Raw genomic sequence first — 22,913 nt, 5'->3', positions numbered from 1 at the left:
AGGAAGTTGGCTAATTTGCCTACCTCTGCACCTATTTATGCTTCCAGCCTTCCTGGTCCTAATTGTACAGAAATTACTCTTGGGAAGCCAGCATTTTTGTGCCTGTTCCTTTTATGTGTCTTCCTGGGCCAGCTTCCCTTTCACTCTCTTTTTTAGGCACTGAGCTTGATGCCGCTTCTCCAGACCACCCTAGCAGCCTTCAGCTGTGGGTGTCCTTCCACTCTGGTTTGGTTTCTTCATTCTCCATCTGCTGCCAAGTACCCCTTCAGCAGCCAAGGCAGCCCGTGTTTCTGCACGTATTTATTACCTAGGGCAACACTGAAGAATAAGCTTGGTCCATTCCATTTCTCTGGATCCTGTAAATGTTCCAAGCTCTGTAGAAAGAGACTTGAGGCTAGAGAAATGGATACCTCTTTTGAAGGTAGCAGATTTCTTAGTCTCATTCAAGTGGAGTCCACATTATGAGTTTTATTCTGCCACTCACCTTGTAAACACAGTACTTTCTTACTGTTAGTATCTTGTCCTAGTCCCAATAAAATTGTTTAACAAAATGTATTTTTATGGATCTTAAATTCAGCTTCCTATATATATTTGTTTTATAAGGTATTTGATACGTAGGCTGAGTGGTGATTGTAAAATTACATTCCAGTTCATTGAATTCATAGCTTCCTAAGAGGTTTTTTTTTCCGTAATTTTTAAAGGAAAATTATCAGTGACATCAAATATTTTCTAGCCTAATTTTTTTTATATGGCATATATAAAATCTCCTGGTTTTTGCATGAAATTGTTCAGAAAGAGTTATTCTAAATTAATATGCCTCTTTTCCCCCCACGAGAGAGAGAGAGAGTTCTCCCCAGTTTTTATGTAACCAGGGGACAGTTGCCACCCTGTCTGGACAGAGTCCCTCTGCTCCAGCCAAGATTCACACTTCAAGATTACTCTGGCAGGTTGGGAAGGGTGGGACCAGGGAAGACACTTGAAGAAAGGTACCTTCAAAGGCTTATACTTACTTTAGAAGCACTCATCTTTTAATGGATATCACCAAAAATACAGACTTAATTATGGAAGTTAGACTTGAGAACATTGAGTAAAATGAACAGGAGAAAAAAATATGAAAATATTGGAAAGAATAATTAAAGATAAATAAAATTGGCATGGCAAACAGATAAATAAGATCCAGTATGCACATCCATGAAGAGAAGTAAATGAATTAGCAACAAATTCAAAATTGTATTAGAGAAAAACATTTCAGGTCATTTTAATTTAAAAAGTTGCAATTTTAAGATGAAAATTATTAAATTAGTCAAAGAATGGGACTTGATAATGATGAAGTGTATACTCTGTAATGAAGACTAGCTATCCTGAATATCTATGCACCAAATAATATATCATCAATAAAGCAAAAATCTGAAAGAAGTAGACATAAATGGATAGTAATAAAACACATAGTCCTTGACCAATTATATAGATTAAAAATAAGTACCAATACAGAAAAAAAAAAAGTAATATAATAATGTGGTTGTTATATATGTACACACCTATATAAAATCAGATGAAGGCTTCTACTTTCTTTAGGTGCTTCAGAGCATCCTAGGCTCTGAATTCTTAACATTTAGAAAAATTAACCCTTGGAAGAAAAATTTGGGTGTTTTAGGAATGGAGAGAGAGAGCATGTATATTTTTTTCTCCTTTGAAGCATGAGCTCTTGTTGGAATGGTTTCTTTTTTGTTCAGTGGGGAAGACCAATTGTAGGGGCTGCATGCTGTTACCATGTGTAAGGTAAAAGGGGATGTAAGCACCATGTTCTTATTCTCCCTTAGAGTCTGCTATTTTTCCACCTATCATTGCACCGAGAGGATATGACAAAGTAGACACATCAGCTACTTATATGAAATAAAATGTATTGACTTCTTTGACACGGCAGAATTTTAACCAGGTGCATATCAAAATTATGTTTCCATGTGTTTCAAGCTAATTTCTGTGACTCTCAGTTTAGTTGACTGACCAATCTAGAGCCCAGAGATGAGTTTGTCTGTCTAAAAGTCCAGTTCGCATATTGAGGATTCCAGAAAAGTTCTGCACTCACAGTGCCAAATGGCCTGATTAAATACGTAAATGTTTCTTCAAAAATGCATTATGCTCAAATAGTTAAGGTGCACAGCTGTTTGAGAAGTCTGCTGTTTTTTTTGTGCAGCATTTTGCAAGGCTGCTGTGCCTTGGATAGCTGTCTCTGTATCTCTTGGCAAGGCAGTACCTGTGTATTTCCCTCTTTGTTGGCTACCTCATTTCATTTAATGTTTTCTTTTCCTCCTGGTGGGAAGGAGAGGCAGGTGCCTCTTAAAATTATTTCACAGCAAACCTTCCTCAGTTCTTGTTGCCTGTTTCATGTAGAAGGGTTGATTTGTAGCTGCTGTCTTTCTCTTCCCAATAAACCTTGTGGGTGGTGAAGATCTCAGGGAGTGAAACATTAAAAATGAATGAAGAGAACTGGAGTAGTTTGTCTAAGGCGGGGGTTGAGAGGGGCTGGGTGGAGGAGGTTTAACAAAAGGCATTGATGTTTTAAATGCACAGAAGTGCCATCTATCAATAATAAATGGTGTGGCAAAGAACAGATGTGCCAAATTGAATTATGACAGAATACAGATTAGTCATAGAGGGGGAAAGTAAGCAGTATAGCTAGCATTTTTAAATTATCTATATGTGAGCTTTTGAATACAATTTTGAATATTCATTTTTTATGTTCTAATGGCTGCTAGCTGGAAATATTAAAAGGTTGGTGTTTTTTTTGTTTGTTTTTTTTTTTTTTTTTTTGATACAGAGTTTCGCTCTTGTTACCCAGGCTGGAGTGCAATGGTGCGATCTCGGCTCACTGCAACCTCCGCCTCCTGGGTTCAGGCAATTCTCCTGCCTCAGCCTCCCAAGTAGCTGGGATTACTGGCACACACCACTGTGCCCAGCTAATTTTTTTGTATTTTTAGTAGAGACAGGGTTTCACCATATTGACCAGGATGGTCTTGATCTCTCAACCTCGTGATCCACCCGCCTTAGCCTCCCAAAGTGCTGGGATTACAGGCTTGAGCCACCGCGCCTGGCCGGTGTTTTTTTTTTAAATTCAAATTAAATTGTGCTTTGCTCTAAAGTAAGAATTAAAAATGAATAAATTTTGCTTTTCTGAAGAGAAAGTCTGAAAATGAATTTCTTGCCCTTCATTGACTGAGTGCTTGCTTTTTAAAAGCTCGTGTTGTAACTGTTATGAGGAATGAAATTGCATGATAAAACTTAAGTCATGTGAAACTATTACGCAGTGTTTTCTACATTTACATTGATTATATCTCTAGGTACCTGTTCAGTGCATACTTAAACTGCAGGGGACTACTCAGGAAACCCACTCATGCTTTGCAATCAGTTCCTCACCCTCAGCATTTTGATTCAAGGGATAATTCTACACATATGCTCTGTGTGAGAATTACCTTGCTCAGTAGGGAAGCAACAAGAGAAATATCTGCTTGTCTCAGAGAAAATCACTATGAGTAAATTGGAAAGACAAATCTGTTAGGTTAACTAGAATATTTTGTAGGTGTAGATACTAGAGGAGAAGTCAGGTTTTGTTTTGAGCTTCTAGATAGGTAGGAGTTACGTTAATGTCACTGGCATAGCAGAAGACAATAATGTGGGAGGTATTTGAAATGAGTCCTGGAGTTCCTGAGTTGGAACTGACACACTTAATGCAAAAAACAGCCTTGGTGAGACATATGGAACTATTCCACCCATCTCAATATGGACCCTGGCTTGCTCTTTGAAAACTTTGTGGAATGGGGTATCTTTGCTTTGTTGGCCCAACACAAGTAAATCCTCTTTGTTTTTCCTAAGGTGAACAAAATAGCGGTCAGTTCTTGCAAGTAATATCAGGTTGGCTTAAATTTTAGGTTTGTGAGACTAGAAAGACAAGTTACTTAGCTGTTATTGAAGAGTTTGTTTAATCTTTGAGTGGATGTTACAGGTGAAAATGAGCATAGTGATTGTATAAAGTCTATTGCTAACTCTTATTTTAACCATCTGTATTGTTAACTTTCAACTTTTTCAGGTGCAAAATTTTCTTGAATCAATCTTTTCATCTCCAAGGGACCCCAGCATGCCTTAAAGAAAAAAACGCTTGTCAACTGATTTTAGAGCCACCAAATAAATCTATTTTATGGTCCCGTTAGATATCTAACTCAAAACCCCCATTCACTCTGAAAGGTCCTATGGTTGGATGCACAACAAATTTCCTGAAATCAAGTTGTGGCTCAGGGTAATTGGGAAGGGAGACAACCCAGCATTTTCATAGTACATTGTCTGGTTTTTAGTTGCAGCTGCAAACAACGGATATGAATTTAACCAGTGTTGCTACAGTGCAGCTGGTTCAGATCTGGCTTTATAACTGGCTGAAGTAAAATGAAATGGCTGGAAAATTCCAGTCAAGTAACACGAGTGGGAACATGTGGAATTAAATAGTGTGAGCAAATGCTGGCTGAGTTGGGGAAAACTTCAGACATAAACTTGAGGGTTGGGGCGGGGGGCATTTTCTGGCCTTTTTCACAAGGGTCTATTGTTTTGATTAGTCTTCTTGCAGGAGGTAGAAGTTTTCCTCCATCCACAGTAATTCATAGGGTGTTTGGCTTGTCTACCTTCCTCCTGACTGAAGTCACCTAATACTTTTTGTTTTTTCAAGAAGAAACAATTCTGTTGCCTCAGTTACTAGCCATGATACAAATTTCAAAATGTAGTCTTATTTTTTTCTTTGAAATAGTTTCTCCATCTTGTGTGACACAGCAGCCCCTGTCTTCAGCTATCTTCCCTCTACCACCTGTCCCAGAGATGTTGGACATGTTGGAGGTGAAGGTGTACAAGGTTTTTAAATAACTGTTCTAATTAAAGGATTCTGCAGGAAAGAACATGGGTTTACAAAAGAGAGGCTTTTGTATTATTCGATTTTTTTTTTCTTTGATGAACTTATGTGCCTAGTGTGGAGAATTGAGAGTTGTCTGGGAAAAGGTTTCTGAGGAGTTAAGGGACTATGATGCTGTTTGGGAAAACATTTGCTGTAACTAGGTTTAGGGTATTTAGTCTCTGCCAGCGCTTAGGAGCCGTATTTGCCAGGTGATTTCCCTGTTGGAAGGATTAGCCAGTGGTGTGAAACATTTGATTAAGGGACAAATAGAAATCTTTCCTGGGGCACATGAGTGGTGGCTGTTACTGGGGTGCCCTCTCCTCAACTCTTTCTCTATTTCTAATGAGTAAGTTTATAGCGGTGAGTCATAGGATATGGTTTTTCAGTCCTATGAAGAATCTTTGTAGAAAGAAAAGTTGTTTTAATTAATTGCTAATTAAGCCCCTTAAAGTTTCTGCATAATAACTTAGCAAGGAACCTTTTTCTGGCTGGGCGCAGTGGCTCACACCTGTAATCCCAGCACACTGGGAGGCCGAAGCAGATGGATCACAAGGTCAGGAGATCAACACCATGCTGGCTAATATGGAGAAACCCCATGTCTACTAAGATACAAAAAGTTAGCGGGGCATGGTGGCATGTGCCAGTAGTCCCAGCTACTGGGGAGGCTAAGGCAGGAGAATCGCTTGAAACCAGGAGGTGGAGGTTGCAGTGAGCCAAGGTCACACCACTGAACTCCAGCCTGGGTGACAGAATGAGACGCCATCTCAAAAAAAAAAGAGATGAACCCTTTTCTTTTCTCAGAGAAAAAGAAAAGTTGCCGTGACTTACCAACTTTGGAAGGAGACAAGATATACATTATCAATAAAAATTGCACATAATCTGGCCTGGCTTGGTGGCTCATGCCTATAATCCCAGCACTTTGAGGGATGACAGTGGGAGTATCGCTTGAGGCCAGGAGTTCAAGGCCTGCCTGGGCCACATAGCACAGAACCCCCACCTTTTGTTGCTCCCCCACCACCAACCCTGTCACTACACAGTTTTTTGAATCAGCCAGTCATGGTGGCATATGCCCAGTCCTATGTATTCAGGAGGCTGAGATTAGAAAGTTCTTTGAGCCCAGGAGTTGAATGTTGCAGTGAGCTATGAATGTGCCACTGCACTCCACCCTAGGTAAGAGAGTGTGACCCTGTCACTTTAAAAAAGAAAAGGCTATATTCCAATAGCAACACTGCTCTCTTGCTTGCTCGCTCACGCGCGCTCTCTCTCTCTCTCTCTCTCTCTCTCTCTCTCTGGAAAGTAAAAGTATTTTCTTCATGCACATTCCCTGGATTTATGTTAAATTTTAATTCTAAATATATGGGACTTTATAAAATATTTTCTGAAAGTGATGTCATTTTTGAGGTGCTAGCATTTGGGTCCATTTTGGAAATTCTGCCTTAACTTCAAAATTAAGGGGAGCTCTTGCTGTAGAGGGTTGTCCCATTCTGCTTCCCTCCCATTCTCTTAAACCTTGTACATGTTCCTTCCTACAGATCACCATTATCTTCAAAGCCCACCATGAGTGTACAGATCAGAAAGTCTACCAGGCTGTGACAGATGACCTGCCAGCCGCCTTTGTGGATGGCACCACCAGTGGTGGGGACGGCGATGCCAAGAGCCTGCGGATCGTGGAGAGGGAGAGTGGTCACTATGTGGAGATGCATGCCCGCTATATAGGGACCACAGTGTTTGTGCGGCAGGTGGGTCGCTACCTGACCCTTGCTATCCGTATGCCTGAGGACCTGGCCATGTCCTACGAGGAGAGCCAGGACCTGCAGCTGTGCATGAACGGCTGCCCCGTGAGTGAACGCATCGATGATGGGCAGGGCCAGGTGTCTGCCATCCTGGGACATAGCCTGCCTCGAACCTCCTTGGTGCAGGCCTGGCCTGGCTACACCCTGGAGACTGCCAACACTCAATGTCATGAGAAGATGCCAGTGAAGGACATCTATTTCCAGTCCTGTGTCTTCGACCTGCTCACAACTGGTGATGCCAACTTTACCGCTGCAGCCCACAGTGCCTTGGAGGACGTGGAGGCACTGCACCCAAGGAAGGAACGCTGGCACATTTTCCCCAGCAGTGGCAATGGGACTCCTCGTGGAGGCAGCAATTTGTCTGTCAGTCTAGGACTCACATGCTTGATCCTTATCGTGTTTTTGTAGGGGTTGTCTTTTGTTTTGGTTTTTTATTTTTTGTCTATAACAAAATTTTAAAATATATATTGTCATAATATATTGAGTAAAAGAGTATATATGTATATACCATGTATATGACAGGACGTTTGTCCTGGGACACCCACCAGATTGTACATAATTGTGTTCGGCTGTTTTCACATAATGTTGGATGTAGTGTTCTTTGATTGTATCAATTTTGTTTTGCAGTTTTGTGAAATGTTTTATAATGTCCCTGCCTAGGGGCCTGTTAGAAAGCACTTTATTTTTTATATATTAAATATTTATGTGTATACTTGGTTAATATGTATAGTACATATACACAGACACCCATACGCAGCATTTCCTTTGACGGTGACTTGTTGTTTGTATCTATTCTTGGCTGTACCCTCCTGCCCTTTCCCATTGCTACTGATTTGCCACGGTGTGCAGCTTTTACTTGCCACCTTCGGGAGCTGCCTCGTTCCTTTGAACTATGTTTTTACCTTTCTGCCCTCACTTTGAAAGGATCATTAACTCCCCCTTACAGGTGCTCTGACTCTTAAACACTGATGTGAAGAAGCTCTCTTCCTAACAACTGTTACTTTTTCAGGAGGGGGGTATTAATACTATACTGATTACTCTCAATTCTAATTGTTGTATATTTGAGCCCACATGGTGTATTAGGTTGAACCATAACAACTGCTGTACTTGTAGGTAAAAAGGGTCTAGTGATTGCAGTTTCATAGACAAGTTCCAGGCATCTTGCTAGACCTCAGTAACTCCCAGACTTTTTCTCATCCCATACACCTCTTCTTTTTTTTTTTTTTTTTTTTTTTTTTTGAGACAGAGTCTTGCTCTGTCACCAGGCTGGAGTGCAGTGGCACAATCTCAGCTCACTGCAACCTCTGCCTCCTGGGTTCAAGTGATTCTTCCACATCAGCCTCCCAAGTAGCTGGGACCACAGGTGCATGCCACCACACCTGGCTAATTTTTTTGTAATTTTAGTAGAGACGGGGTTTCACCATTTTGGCCAGGATGGTCTTGATCTCTTGACCTTGTGATCCACCCGCCTCAGCCTCCCAAACTACTGGGATTACAGGGTGAGCCACTGCGCCTGGCCCCCAGGCCCCTTTTTAAATTACAGTTTTCCCTAATTCTTCTGTGTTAAAACATGAAACTATAAATTTAGTCATCATTACGCCTTGCTCTTTTTTTAATCTATATGACGAGCAAGCACCTGTTCTTAACGTTTTCTTGGCTGTTGAGCCCAGAAACTCACAGCTCTTTTTCCACTTCCAGGAAGCCCTCCTCAACCTCACCTTATGAATCTAAAGTACTGGGGTTTGTTAGGTTCTTTCTCTAATGTACAGGCCCAGATTCCATGACAAAGTTTTCCATTCTTCCTTGTCGTCCATACCATGATCTTCATCGCAGTCTTTGATGTGTCTGCACGCAAAGTGGAACGGAGTGGGGCGGCAATGACAGAAAATCTTGCTTGGCCTGACTCAGTGTGCGGCCAGTTCGGTACTGCTTAATCCAGGTATTTATGTTAACCAAGCATTGTGCTCCCCAGGTGGTCTCTGAAGTCAGGTACTCTCCCTCTTAACACCTATAGTTGAGTATGATTTAGTCAGCTGCTCATTGTAATGGAGAATTCCTATAAAGTAAGATCTCTCCTTGCCTCTTCCATTGTTGGCATCTCCTTGCAAAAGGAAAAGAACAGCAGAAGGCAGGAGCAGTTAACTGAGAAAGTTAACTCCAGGATAGGTAGGTTTCTATTGTTATATTTAGATGTACATCTTTGGTTTCAAGAAGAAGTGGTGCCGTTTGTACTTTAATAATTTATTGATAAGTTTACATAAATGGAAATAAAAGATATGAACTTTAAATACCGTAGTAGTTTAGGCCAAGATTATGCTTAGTTTTAGTTCTCCAGGTAATTACTTTTGCCGTGTCCTGTTGATCAGTGACTGTCAGAGGCCCAGACTGGCAGGAGAAAGATGTCATTTTGTAAAGTTTTAGATGTGCCATCCAGTAACAGAGTGGAGATGTGGATGGTGACAAACCTCTACCTTGCGTTTATAAGAGAATAACCTTGGAGAGTCTGGGAAAATAAGGAAGGCACTCTGCTTCTTACTCATAGAAATTCAACTGCAGAGTTGAAACCTAAGCCCACCTTCCTTTTATAGAAGTTGTATTACCATCAGCTCTGAACTGTGGCTTTTTTGTTCACCTATGGAGCCATATACATATTCAGAAGCTATTGTTAATTAATAATGTTTTATGATTGAGTAGTACAAGCGAGGAAAAATACTGAGGATACTTTAACCACTATTTTTGTGCAAATAGTATGAAAGTGAAGTAAAAGTAATAGAAGAAATTTCTATAGGATCTGGGTTTAAGAGTGTAAATGATTAATAAAATATACCTTTGCTCTTTTCAGGGAAAATAACCACCCTTACTGATAGTTGGGAAAAGAAGACTGGGTTATTTTGCCATATCATTTAGCTGAAAGGGATGCTTAAAAGCACTCTGCATCGCTAGTAATGGTGTATTTTGCTATTCTCCCGTTATAATCAGTGATCCTGTAAAACAGTTCCCACAGATTACTTTCAGAAGTACACGTATTTCTCTACCAAAGGGCCAGGTTTATTTTCTCGCTTTCTGAGATTTCTAGAGAAAATACTGCTTGCACATGTTGGTTCTTGAAACCTTAGCTAGAAGAGTTTCAGGTCATACCAACACGTGGATAGGCTGAAGCTGTTCAAAGGTCTCCTGAGGGAGCTTAAAATGGGGGAGAACACTGGCTTTCACAGATGCTCCACATGGCTGTCTTTAAAAGACTCGAAACTTTTTTTGTCCTCTTTGTTATGCTTGGAAACCCCCTCCACAGTGTGTCGTCTTTGCAAAGAAACCTTTAGATGTGGTTCATAGATATATGAATACGTATCTGTGTAAACAGTGAGTGTGCAGTGTGTAAATACTTTAAATTATTATGCTAGAAAAATAAAGTTACATACCATGCTGTGGAATGTTTGTTCTGTGATTATAGGGACACCTGCTGGAAGAACTGAGAGCTGCAGTAGAAAGGGAGCCTCGGGAGGGGAAATTGTATAAAATCCATAAAAGTAACTGACAGTAAGTCATACCACCTGCCCACAAATTCACTTACTTTCTAAACTATAGCACTACTGTCATTTTTTTCTTTTTAAATCTTAAGCAGTTACAAATCAGTATCTGTGAGACTGGTCCACTAGGATTGTCCCAAAGTTCTGTCTTTAGTGACAGTTTTGGTCCCGTGAAGATAAGCAGCCTGCACGCAAATTCTTTTTAAGGCAACGTGAACTCTAACGACTTACTTCTGGTGGGGAAGATTTGAGAGGGCAGGATTATCTGGCTTGAAAACATAAATCCTCACTTCTTGGGTTTAAAAAAAAGACATCAAGAAATCACAAGTTGGTCTTTGTTCAAGAAACACACCAAAGGGTAGAAAAGTTAGAAAAATAACTGAAACTAAGGCACAGGAAAGCACTGTTACTAGGTAGAATACTAAATGGATCAAATTCTGATTAGGGGGTAAACATACATGTAATCATTTCTTTTTCTTTTTCTTTTTTTGAGATGGGGGTCTCACTCTGTCACCCAGGCTGGAGTGCAGTGGCATGATCTCAGCTCACTGCAGCCTTGACTTTCTGGGTTCAAGTGATGCATCCGGTACTACAGATGCATGCCACCACGCCCAGCTAATTTTTGTGGGTTTTTTTTTTTTTTTATATAGAGACTGAAGAGGGTTTCGCCTTGTTGCCCAGGTTGGCCTCAAACTCCTGGACTCAAGCAATCTGCCCACCTCAGCCTCCCAAAGTGCTGGGATTACAGGCATGAGCCACCACACCTGCTATAATCATTTCTTAAATAAAAAAGCTTAACCACTGCACTTGGTATTTACATGTAGCAGTTCAGAGCAAAAACAAACAAACAAACAAAAACGAGAGAGAATCATGTCAACTGAACCACATAAAATAGGATGAAGTGACATCATCACTGAGTACCCAGTGACGTGTCTGTACTGAATAAATGCAAATAATCTATAGCACATTCATTGTGATGTAGTCACAATGAATGTGCTATAGATTGACTTTTTTTTTCTTTTTTCTTTTCTTAACATTCTTGGAGTATAGATTATTTGACTTTTATGCTTAAAGGTCAAAAATAATTCTTTACTGTTCTCTCATCATTCCCAGACCTCCAGCTGTTTGGGAACTGAAGCTTTAACTCCAAAATCCCAATGGCGATATCAACCCTGAGTCCTGTTAGTTATCTGATTTATTTCTTATCTTGTTTATTTTTAATTTTGTAGTATTGGCAGCATTCTATTGTCTGGAATTAGCTGGGGTAACAGAGTCTTGTATCGCTGCTGTCCTTTCTGAGCAAAGATACCTTGCTGCAGATTTTCTCCCAGTTCTATTTGTATGTGAACCAAAGAATGTCTCCCCTACAGAGAAGTAATTAAGAAGCAGTTCAAAGTTCTTTATTATTTTACTACCTAACTCACCATAGTGTTTCTTTCTGCTTCTATCCCTTTTCTGTATGTCTTCCAAATGGACAAGTCACATGCACGCAATTGTTATTTAGATGGTATTTTCCTTTAAATTTACTGCTCCTTGGCTGGGCATGGTGGCTCATACCTATAATCCCAGCACTTTGGGAGGTTGAGGCAGGCACATCACTTGAGGTCAGGAGTTAAAGACTAGGCTGGCCAACATGGTGAAATTCCCATCTCTACTAAAAATACAAATATTAGCTACGCGTGGTGGTGCATAAGTGTAATCCCACCTACATGGGAGGCTGAAGCAGGAGAATCGCTTGAACCCAGCAGGAAGAGGTTGCAGTGAGCTGAGATCATGCCACTGCACTCCAGCATGGGTGACAGAGCGAGACTTTTAAAAATATATACTGCCCTTCTTCCTCCAAGTAACTGTAATAAGCATGCCATTTGACACTATCAACTAAATAATAGAATACGCTGTCCTTTGTATCCAAAAGATTATGTCCTGGCTCCCTGCCAGTGAAATATGTGCTTGAAATGGTGATGTCTTTGTGTCTCACCTTCCTTAAGATCACGCTATAGATTTACGAGAAGACTGGGGCATCCAGCGTCCAGCAGGATATACTAACATTCTGTAAAACCAGAATGTGTGCCCTCAGCCTTCTTGGAATAAGGTTAAACCAATTGAGTAAACCGGTCCTGCCAGCTGCAATGTAATAAAGTAGGTCTAGCAAACTTCAGCAGGAAGAAAGCAACAGGACAATGTTTTCTGAGTTCTTCACAGGCTCTATTTCTATGGCCCAGTTTTTATTTCATTAATGAAAATTCCAACCCCAGAAGAGAAAAAAAGCATTCTGCTACCAGACTGAATATACAAGACCTAGCCACAGATGAATTAACCAAGTAGGAATTGCACCTGCCATAGATGACATTTTCAGAAAATAACATTATCTCAATCAATAATGTAACACCGCCAAGGGAAATGGTGCTATTTGATAACCCAGAGGGTTTCCAAAGCCTTCTAACAGGAAGAAGTAAGGTGGGATTCACTGAAGGGGGAGACAGAGGGGGACAATAAATTTTTTTTCTAGTGAGACCTTCTTTTGAGCTGCTAAATAGCAATGCCACTAATGCAGTGTTGGTCATCAGCACAGTGAGGACTGTGGATTGAGTTATTGATTGGCTCACCCTAAGTGCAAGGGAGAGATTCTGGGCCTGAGTCAGCTCATGAATGTTCATCTTCCCTCTTGGGAAGGAAAAGGAAAAACGGGTGAAACAACTTGAGGCAGCACACAATACAAGATCCTCAGCATCCTGTCAAATTGGAAATCTGGATGATATTTGGAGGTTGGGAAAGTTATCTGGGGTGCTGGGGGGAAGGGTGGCAACAGGACAGAAGGAGCTCACAAAGCAAAATAACAAGTACAGAATGCATTCTGGTTACATTTGGAGCTGCAGACCATTATGAAAGATTCATTTGTGCATGGATATTTATTGTATGTATTCTACCTTGAGGCAGTATACAATAGTGGTCAAGATTATGGGCTGTGGAGTAGACAGTTCTGAGTTTAAATCCACTTATTTTGCTAATTGTGTGGCCTTAGATGTGCCAAGCTGTACTTAGGCTTCAGTTTCCTCATCTTTATAATGGGAATTCTTAAAGAACTTAACACCTCCAACATTCATGGTGAGGTTTAATTTGTTGCATTTTTTAAATTATTACACTTTAAATCCTGGGGTACATGTGCTGAATGTGCAAGTTTGTTACATAGGTATACACGTGCCATGATGGTTTGCTGCATCCATCTCCTTGTCATCTACATTAGGTATTTCTCCTAATGCTATCCCTCTCCTAGTCCCCCAACCCCTGCTTTTCCTCTCCCATCCCCCAACAGGCCCCTGTGTGTGATGTTCCTCTCCCTGTGTCCATGGGTTCTCGTTGTTCAGCTGCCACTTATGAGTCAGAACATGCGGTGTTTGGTTTCCTGTTCTTTTTTTTTTTTTTTAGCAATAGCCAAATTTACTATAATTTTTATTTTTCTTTAAGTTGATTGACTTTTTTCAAATCCAGATGTTTTAAATCACAACTTCCTTGCAGGTGTCAGGTACAAATTGATTGACTTGTCTTTCAATTGACAACTTGCCATTTTATAAGGAATACCACCCATGAACTATTAAGTTTGATGTGATAGTTATTATATTTCTTCCCAAGACATATTTTATTATGTATATAAGTAGTACACATTTAAAAGAAGTGCTCCTCAGAATCTCCTTTTATTCTACCAGTAACATATATAAGAAATATATAAAAATGCTGAAATTAATGAGTCCAACTCAAGAAGTTATAAAAGAACAATTAGTAATCTAATGGAAGTAGAAAGAGAAAATAATAAAGAGCAAAATGAACAAAACAGGAAAACATAGAAAGAAATGACTAAAATAGTTGGTTTTTTGAAAAAAGCAATAAAATAGGCAATCCTTAGGCAATATTTTTTTATTGTACTTTAGGTTCTGGGGTACATGTGCAGATCAGGCAGGATTGTTGCACAGGTACACACATGGCAATGTGATTTGCTGCCTCTATCTCCCATCACCTACATCTGGCATTTCTCCCCATGTTATCTCTCCCCAACCTGCCCTCCCATTTTCCTTCCCCTAGCCCCCACCAACAGACTACAGTATGTGATGCTCCCCTCCCTGTGTCCATGTGTTCTCATTGTTCAACACCCACCTATGAGTGAGAACATGCGGTGTGTGATTCTCTGTTCTTGTGTCAGTTTGCTGAGAATGATGGTTTCCAGATTCACCCATGTCCCTACAAAAGACAGGAACTCATTTTTTATGGCTGCATAGTATTCTATGGTGTATATGTTCCACATTTTCCCTGTCCAGTCTATCAATGATGGGCATTTGGGTTGGTTCCAGGTTTTTGCTATTGTAAACAGTGCTGCAATGAACACATGTGTGCATGTGTCTTTATAATAGAATGATTTATAATCCTTTGGGTATATACCCAGCAATGGGATTGCTGGGTCAAATGGAATTAGTTTGCTGAGAAAAATGGTTTCCAGCTTCATCTATGTTCCTGCAAAGGACATGAACTCATCCATTTTTATGGCTGCATAGTATCCCATGGTGTAATTGTGCCACATTTTCTTTATCCAATCTATCCAAGTCTTTGCTATTGTGCATTTTAAAGATTTTAGCATTTAAAAGTTTTTAGCATAGGACCTGATACAAACCTAGTGGTCAACCTACATTACTAAGAAATGGACCTGAGATGGATAGTTTTATGTTCACCTTTGGAAAATGGCAAACCTATGAACTATTCCTAGAATGAAATTTGGATGTATGCCCCTGTGAACATCCAAGAATTTAAAAGTTGGCCATAGTTCTGCAGAGTTTAGACACATCTATGAGGGAGAGGTGCTGTGCACGTGGCTCCTAGGAGAGTGCATGAGGCCAAATGTAAAAGTCATGCATGTCAGGTGCTTCCTACTGGCCTCCTCATGGTAGCCACCCCAGAAATTCAGCAAACATTCTTTAAGACACCTACTAAAAGAATAACCCTGACTTGTGAGCAACCATTTGCCCTGAACATGACTTCAGGAATTAGGGATAAACTGGGGACAGAAAGAACTCTGAGGAAAAGCTGCTATTGGAGAAATTATCACTAGCCATTGCTGGTCACGTACTACACACCTTGGCAAATCACAGTCCCCATGTAGAGAGCATCTAACTTGCAGGAAGGACACTCTGAAATGTTTGACAGACAGGGTTGTTATATAGAAGGTGTGGAAACTAGTCTTCCAGTGCTCACATCATCACCATGACTCTTATCCACAGATCCCTTCTTGTTGTTCAGCCAAAATCAACAATAGCATTCTTATCTCAGAATTGCTTGAAATAGACAATGAAGAAAAAAAAGAGAAGAGGCCATCTATCATGAAGACTGACACATTTCAATGGGCCCAGTTGAGCAGTACCCTTCCCCTCTCTGATCTTAAAATGGTTTTCAAATGGGAGAGTTGAGAGGCATTGTGAGAAATTATACACAGGTGCTCAATAAAAAGGCAACATGGGAAAAAAATTAATGAAAAGATGTTGAAAAAAACTATAAAAATAAATGGGAAAGGGAACATGGAGCAAGTGACAGAAAAGGGTGGAGGAGAGAGGATTAACAAAGTTGTATACAGTTAATGAAACTGACTACAGAGACAAAAATGCAGGCAGTGCTTGAGGTGTTTACGGAGAAGAGCAGTGACGGGACAAGCATGTATCCTTCCATATCTTCGCCTTTACAATTTATTATAGATCCTTAGGCATTAGAGAGCCTAACTGGCCAGGACTCTGGTTTTGTCAACAAAATCCAATTTGAACTATCTCCAGCATGAAGGGATAAAGGAGGAATTTCTTTCATGGTTACAGAGATACTTTGTGGAACCCAAGAGCAGGAATGGAGCCTGGGAAGCTGTTAAGATCTCATCTCTGCTTCTGACTCTAAAGTCACTTTCTCCGCTCCCACTCTGCAAGCTGAATTCTCTACCTCACAGGTACTCATGGTGGAACACGGCCACCTCACAGAGTCACGGCTTCATCCACCTACAGAGAGTTCACATTCTCAGGGGAGAATGTCTTTAGCTCAGCTTAGGCCAGATAAGATAGCATAACACAAAAAGAGCAGTGGGCATCTGCCTCATTTCACCACAGGCCTCTGTGAATTTTTGGCACTCTGGGGCTCAGCAGGAGAAAGCAAAGCATGAGCACTCAGCAGTGCTGGGCAGCAGCATCCATGACAAACAGTCTAAGGTCCCCAGGAAAAGTAGCAGCCCAGCTGGGCACAGCAGGAGGAACACAGGCACACCCAGAGGAAATGGGTACAGGGCAGAGGCACCACCCAGTTAGCAAGACTTATCCAAAAGCCCGTGCAATTCAGCCCTGTGGCACTCACTCTTAGGTATCTGAGTGGAATCTATAAAAGGCAGATGGGGCACGAATCTTGGAAAGCTGTGCTGTTAATGCTAATGTGACTCTATTTGTTGGGGTTTGAGGGTGCTATATATATATAAAGCTCCTGCCAAATTACCTCACACATCACTGGTGCTTCATAAAGGTAGGTATTCTTGTTACCAGTACTGAGATTTAGATATTTTGGTTTTCCAATCCCAGTCTCTCACCTGAATTCCAGACTTGTATTTCCAACTGCCTACATATCACTCCCACATTAATATCTCATCGAGATCTCAAATGTAACAAATCTAAAACCAAACACTTGATTCTTGTCATCCACACACAAGCACTCTCTCTCTGCTCAACCCACAGCCTCCTTTGGTCTCTAGCAATGGCACCACCCTTCACCAGGGCTCAGGCTTAAATGGTGGCTTGGAGAATCAGCCATGACTCTTTTCATCTCACACCATACATTAAGTTCACCAGAAAACTCTGTTAAATATACTCCAAATCTGAGCATTTGATAGGTCTCACTACTGCCTCTTTCTCCTGCCCATGCTGCCATGGACTCTAACCTGGACTAAGGCAAGACACCCTCCACAAGCCTTCCCACCTGGACTACAGCAAAACACCCTTCATGAGCCTTCCTGCCTCCACGCTTGCTCTTCTATGGGCTCCAACTCACCATGCGGCAGCCAGATAGAACCTACAAAACATGAGTAGAATCACTCCCTGCTCAAAACTCACCTCTAGTTTTCATCATGTTTAGAATAAAATTCAAAACCCATAGACAAACACAAATTGATGGACTTCCTACAAAACGATTGACTTGTACTCTTCAAAAAGAGCAGTGTCATAAAAGACAAAGCAAAGCTGAGGATCTGTTCCAGACTAAAGGAGACTACAGAGACGTGACAGTTAGATGCAGTCAGTGGAGGATTCTGGATTGGACCTTGATGACGGGGAAAAATGATTCTTTAAGGACATTATTAGGACAATGGATAAAATTTGAATATGAACTCTATTTTAGGTTATAGTGTTATATAATGTTACATTTTATGAATTATAAAAGAGAATATACTTGTTCTTAGAGGCACACACTGAAATACTTTGAAGTAAAAGGTCAAAAATTATTCTCGAATAATTCAGCAGATAATGGTAATGTGTATGTGTATGCATAGCTAGATAAATAGACTGAATGTGGCAGAAATTTAATAATTAGTTAATTTAGGTAATGCATACTCAAATGTTCATTGCACTATTATTACAAGTTTTCTGCAAGTTTTTTTTCCAAAAATGTTAAAAACAGTCCTTAGCCCTATGCTGACTGACATAGTCTAAATTTTCTGCCTACCCTGTTCTTCTCACTTTAACCACATCCATCTTTGCTTCTTCTAGGACAGGTATGCTCTGCCTCAAGACTTCTCACCCACTCTCTTTCTCCCCCAGATATTTGCAGGCATAAAGCCCTTCTCCATATTTAGGTTCTGAGAGGCCCATCATGACCACTCTATCTAAAATGGTACCCACCCCCTCTCTACCCCTGCACCCAGCTTTGTTTTTCTTAAATATCCTACTACAGTCCTTGTTTATGTGTTCATTGTCTCTCTCTCAATTAGGATGTAAAGTCCACAAGGGCAGATAATTTTTCCTATTTATTGTTTTGTGCCCAGAGAAGGTGGTCATGTCCACTATGTACAGAGTATGGAAGGAAGGAAGGCAAGAAGGAAGGAAGGAGGGAAGGAAGGAAGGCAAGAAGGAAGGAAGGAGGGAAGGAAAGAAGGAAGGAAGGAAGGAAGGAAGGAAGGAAGGAAGGAAGGAAGGAAGGAAGGAAGGAAGGAAGGAAGGATCTCAACTTGGTAATGCTTCAAGAGTAGAACTAAAACCAAAACTAGAAGAAACAAAAAATGAATGAGTCAAGAGTAAGCTGACATGTGATTTTATAATCAGAAACACTTTACGCTTACGGTAAACTGCTTTTTCTGATACTTGCCTATTACAGACATCAGTAATGGAGGCTGTATGGAAGGGAGAGAGTTGCTTGTAGGGCTAGACTGATCCTGCATCCAGTGCAGGGGAAGCAAAGGGATCTAATGTCTGTTGATCACCTACTATGTTCAGACACAACACAGGTGCCTTGCAAATTCTATGAGATTTGAGGAAACTGAGGAAAGTGGTTGAGTAATTAGACTGTGATCACCAATCAGTGAGCGGTGGAGCTTACCTTAGAATTTAAATACCTTGGGTTTCTAAAATCCATGTTCTTCATATGAAGCCATGATCCTGCCCAATAAGGTCTTATTGTTGCTATAAGGTTTACATTGAATTTACATTGAATTACAGTACCTACTTGAAAGAAAATACTAACAAAGTCTGAACAAATCGCCCCATTAAGCTAACCCCCTTTTACAAACAAATAAATACTAAAAGTGACCATTTTAATTATTTGTCATCAGGGCATCTAAAATATTTGAGAATATTGTCATTAAACTGTGGATGTCTCTCCTATGAACTTACTTATCAAACACTTGATTAACTATTATAAAAATGAATTTTTTCACTACTCCACAGCAAATACAAAACTGAATTTTATCATCTTTGTTTATATCAGTGGGGTCAACAAATCAGGCTAAAGAATGTTTAGCCTGTTTTGTGTGTGAACATCTGTATAAACACATATGCATATGTATAATGTCAATAAAACCTTCTGTAAGCTTCAACATTACTAATCACTTCATTATAATGTGCTGAACCTTGTCTACTCATCAGAACCACATTCTTTGGCAATCACAGGATAGTATTATGAATTCAGTTTATAAAATAACTCTGCAATAGACAAGAGATTTTAGTGAGTAGAAAAACTGGACTGAATATAGCATAAAAGGGAAAAGTCATTCATTTAACAAACATTTATTGAATACCTACTAAGTACAAGCCACTCTTTTAAAAACTGAAATTCCACACGAAATAGGCACATTTTCTTACCTAGAAGAACTTATGGTCCAGCAAAAAGAAATATTATGTTCAACCTTCAGTGCTCAACTTTGAAATAAAATGTTTTAAAATGGACAAATATGGTCTTAATATATCAACTATAATTTATTTCTATAATGCCTATCCATAATTTCAATAAAGTACTTTCTCTCATGATGTGTGCATTGACTGGGCTCAACTGGGTGGTTCTTTTTTGGGATCTCTCATGAAGTGGTGGTTAGAGGTCACCTGAGGGCAGCAGTGATCTAAAGGCTCAGTTGGGCTGGACAAATAAGACAGCCTACTCATGTGGCTGGCAGTCAATGGTAACTGTCCTCTGGAGGTCAGCTAAGGCTGTGAACTAGAATACCCACATATGGCTTTTCTGTGTGGCTTTGACTTGAGCTTCTCATTGCCTGACATTCTGAGAGGGAACATATCAAGAGTAAGTATAGAGCAGAAGCAGTTTCTTAACATCCAGGGAAGATAATAAAAGCATGAAGGGCTATACCAAGAACTAGCATAGTGTCACTTTAACTATATTCTATGGGTAAAAGCACTCACAGGGCTTTTTCAAATTTAAGGACATAGAAAAGTAACTCTTCCTCTTGATGAAAGAATATCAAGGCCACATTGCAAAAGATAGTAAGAGATTAGAAATATCTTTAGAAAGCTTTGGAAAACACCATCTGCTGCAAGTAGAAAAGTCATTGTTTTGAGTAATGTTTCATTTCAAATTATTTTAACCTAGTATTAAAACTTTTAAATGCAGTGAATCATTTACATGATTAAAGGATTAAAACTTTTAAATGCAGCGAATCTAGCAGAAAAGGTGATTCTATCTACATTTTTCTGTGTAAAAGAAAGAAACATCTCATTGGGGAAGGAAGTCCCCTTGAATGGTAAGACAAGTACTAATTTAGGTCTAACATCTAAACAGTCACACACTACACATAGTTCAGAAACAAGTCTTTAATATCCAGGGCAAGATAACAAATCCCAACATAGTCTTCAGTGATGATAAATCTAATGTTCATCTTGGAGTGTTAAGTTCATCAGTTCAAAAAAATTTAGTCTATTGAAATCATCTATATAATATTGTTAGGTTTTTTTAGGCTGTATAAAATCAAGCAAGCCAGAAATCATGTCTTTCTGGAATTTACAACCTTTGCCAAATGGCAGAAAAAAGACTATCTCTTCTTCAGGATTAGTCTAAGTGACAGTTGATGCTTCCCTTATTAGTGAGTGGTGGCACCCCCTAATGGCTACCAAATATGTTGCACAAAATACAGAATTAACTTTCCGTAGACAGAAAGTTTAGTGAAACTTGTAACTTGTGTTCATTTAGAAACAGGTTCAAGCCTCTTATTTGCCCATCACTAGAAACAAGATCACTTTTAAAGTTTCAACATTTTTCCCTAGTGCTTCATACAAAAGAGAACTATAATTTTCACAATAACTAACATATATTAACTTTTGATATCAAATACCCTCCCTATAATTAAAAATTTATAGCTCTCCATGTGGTTTAGTATTCTCAAAAAGATAAGTAAAGAAATAAAAAATTCCAGAAGGTGACACGAGAGCACCTGGATATATAAAACAAATATTAGGTCTAAAGAGAAAGATAATACTAGATGGGGACTTCAACAACCACTGTTGGCACTGGACAGATTATCCAGACCTAAAACCAACAAAGAAACATCGAATTTAAACTGTAGCATGGACCAACTGTACCTAACAGAGATTTACAGAACATTGTAATCAACAGCTAGAGATACACAGATTTTTCTCATCCACGCATAGAACATTTTCCAAGATAGACCATATGTTAAGATACAAAACAAGTTTTAAAAAAATTCAAAAAACATAAATCATAATAAGTATCTTATCGAAGCAGAGTAGAAACTAATGGCAAGAGAAACATTTAAAACTATACAAACAGGTCAGATGTAGTGACTCATGCCTATAATCCCAGCATTTTGGGAGCCCAAGGCCAAAAAATCACTTGAGGCCAGGAGCTCCAGATCAGCCTGGGAAAATATAGCAAGATCCCATCTCTACAAAAAATTTCAAAAATTAGCTGGGCATGGTGGCACATGCCTATAGTCCCTTTTACTCAGGAGGTTGAGGCAAGAGGATTGATTGAGCCCAGGAGTTCGAGGCTGCAAAAAGCTACCATCAAGCTACTGCACTTCAGCCTGGGCAAGAGTGAGACTCTGTCTCTAAAAAAAAAAAGAAAGAAAAAGAAAACACTATACAAATACATGGAAATTCAACAACATGCTCCTGAAAGGCCAGTGGATAAAGAAAGAGATGAATAATAAAATATTATAACTTCTTGAAACAAATAGAGATACAACATATCAAAACTTACTGGATATAGCAAAAGCAGTATTGAGAGATGAGTTTATGGTAAATACCTATATCAAAAATGAAAAGATTTTAAATAAACAACTTAGTGATGCATTACTAAGGAAATAGAAAAGCAAAAACAAAAACTCAAAAGTAGTAAAAGAAAAGAAACAAAGATCAAAGCAGAAATAGACAAAATTGAGAAAAAAATGCAAAAGATCAGTGAAACAAAAAGTTGTGTTTTTTTGAAAAGATAAAATCAACAAACCATCAGCTAGACTAAGAAAGATATAGAAGATCCAAATAAATAAAATCAGAAATGAAATAAAAAGATGTCACAATGGATACCACAGAAATAAAAAGAATATTTAGAGACCACTATGAATAACTATATGCCAATAGATTTAAAAGTAAAATGAATAAATTCCTAGACACATATAATTAACAAAATTGAGCCAAGAAGAAATAGAATACCTGAACAGATCAATAACAAGTAACATGACTGAATCAGTAATAAAAACCTTCCAAACAAAGAAAAGTCCAGGACTAGATGGCTTTCCTGCTTAATTCTATTACACCTTTAAAGAATAAGAAGACCCAAAACTATAAAACTACTAGAAGAAAACGGATGGGAAACGGTTTAGTACATTGATCTGGAAAAAGATTTTATGCATAAGAAGTCAAAAGCATAGGCAACATAAGCAAAAATAAACTAATGAGAAAGGGGATTAATATCCAGAGTCACAAGAAACTCAAACATCTCAATAGCAAAAAAAAAAAAAAAAAAAAAAAAATCTGATTAAAAACTTGGCAAATGTTGTGAACAGACATTTATCAATAGAAGGCATATAAACAGCCAATAAATATATGAAGAAGTGCTTGACATCACTAATCATCAGGAGAATGCAAATCAAACTACAGTAATGCATTATCTCACCAGAGTTAGCATGGCTGTGATCAGAGAGAC

General features: G+C 39.3%; 1 protein-coding gene across 1 annotated transcript in view; it reads left to right on the top strand.

Annotated features, from left to right (window-relative positions):
* Positions 1 to 10,154, top strand: part of RGMB (repulsive guidance molecule BMP co-receptor b) — a 28,276-nt gene extending 18,122 nt beyond the window's left edge. The window contains exon 5 of the mRNA XM_002744783.7: positions 6,463 to 10,154. Coding sequence (XP_002744829.2) covers positions 6,463 to 7,131 — 669 coding nt within the window. The 3' untranslated portion in view covers positions 7,132 to 10,154. The remainder of the gene's footprint in view (positions 1 to 6,462) is intronic.
* Positions 10,155 to 22,913: the final 12,759 nt, after the last annotated feature.

This window comes from Callithrix jacchus, chromosome 2, assembly GCF_049354715.1.
Source record: "Callithrix jacchus isolate 240 chromosome 2, calJac240_pri, whole genome shotgun sequence".
NCBI classification, from domain to species: Eukaryota; Metazoa; Chordata; class Mammalia; order Primates; family Cebidae; genus Callithrix; species Callithrix jacchus.
Note: the sequence above shows the minus strand (reverse complement) of the source record. Positions and strands in the feature narration are given on the sequence as shown.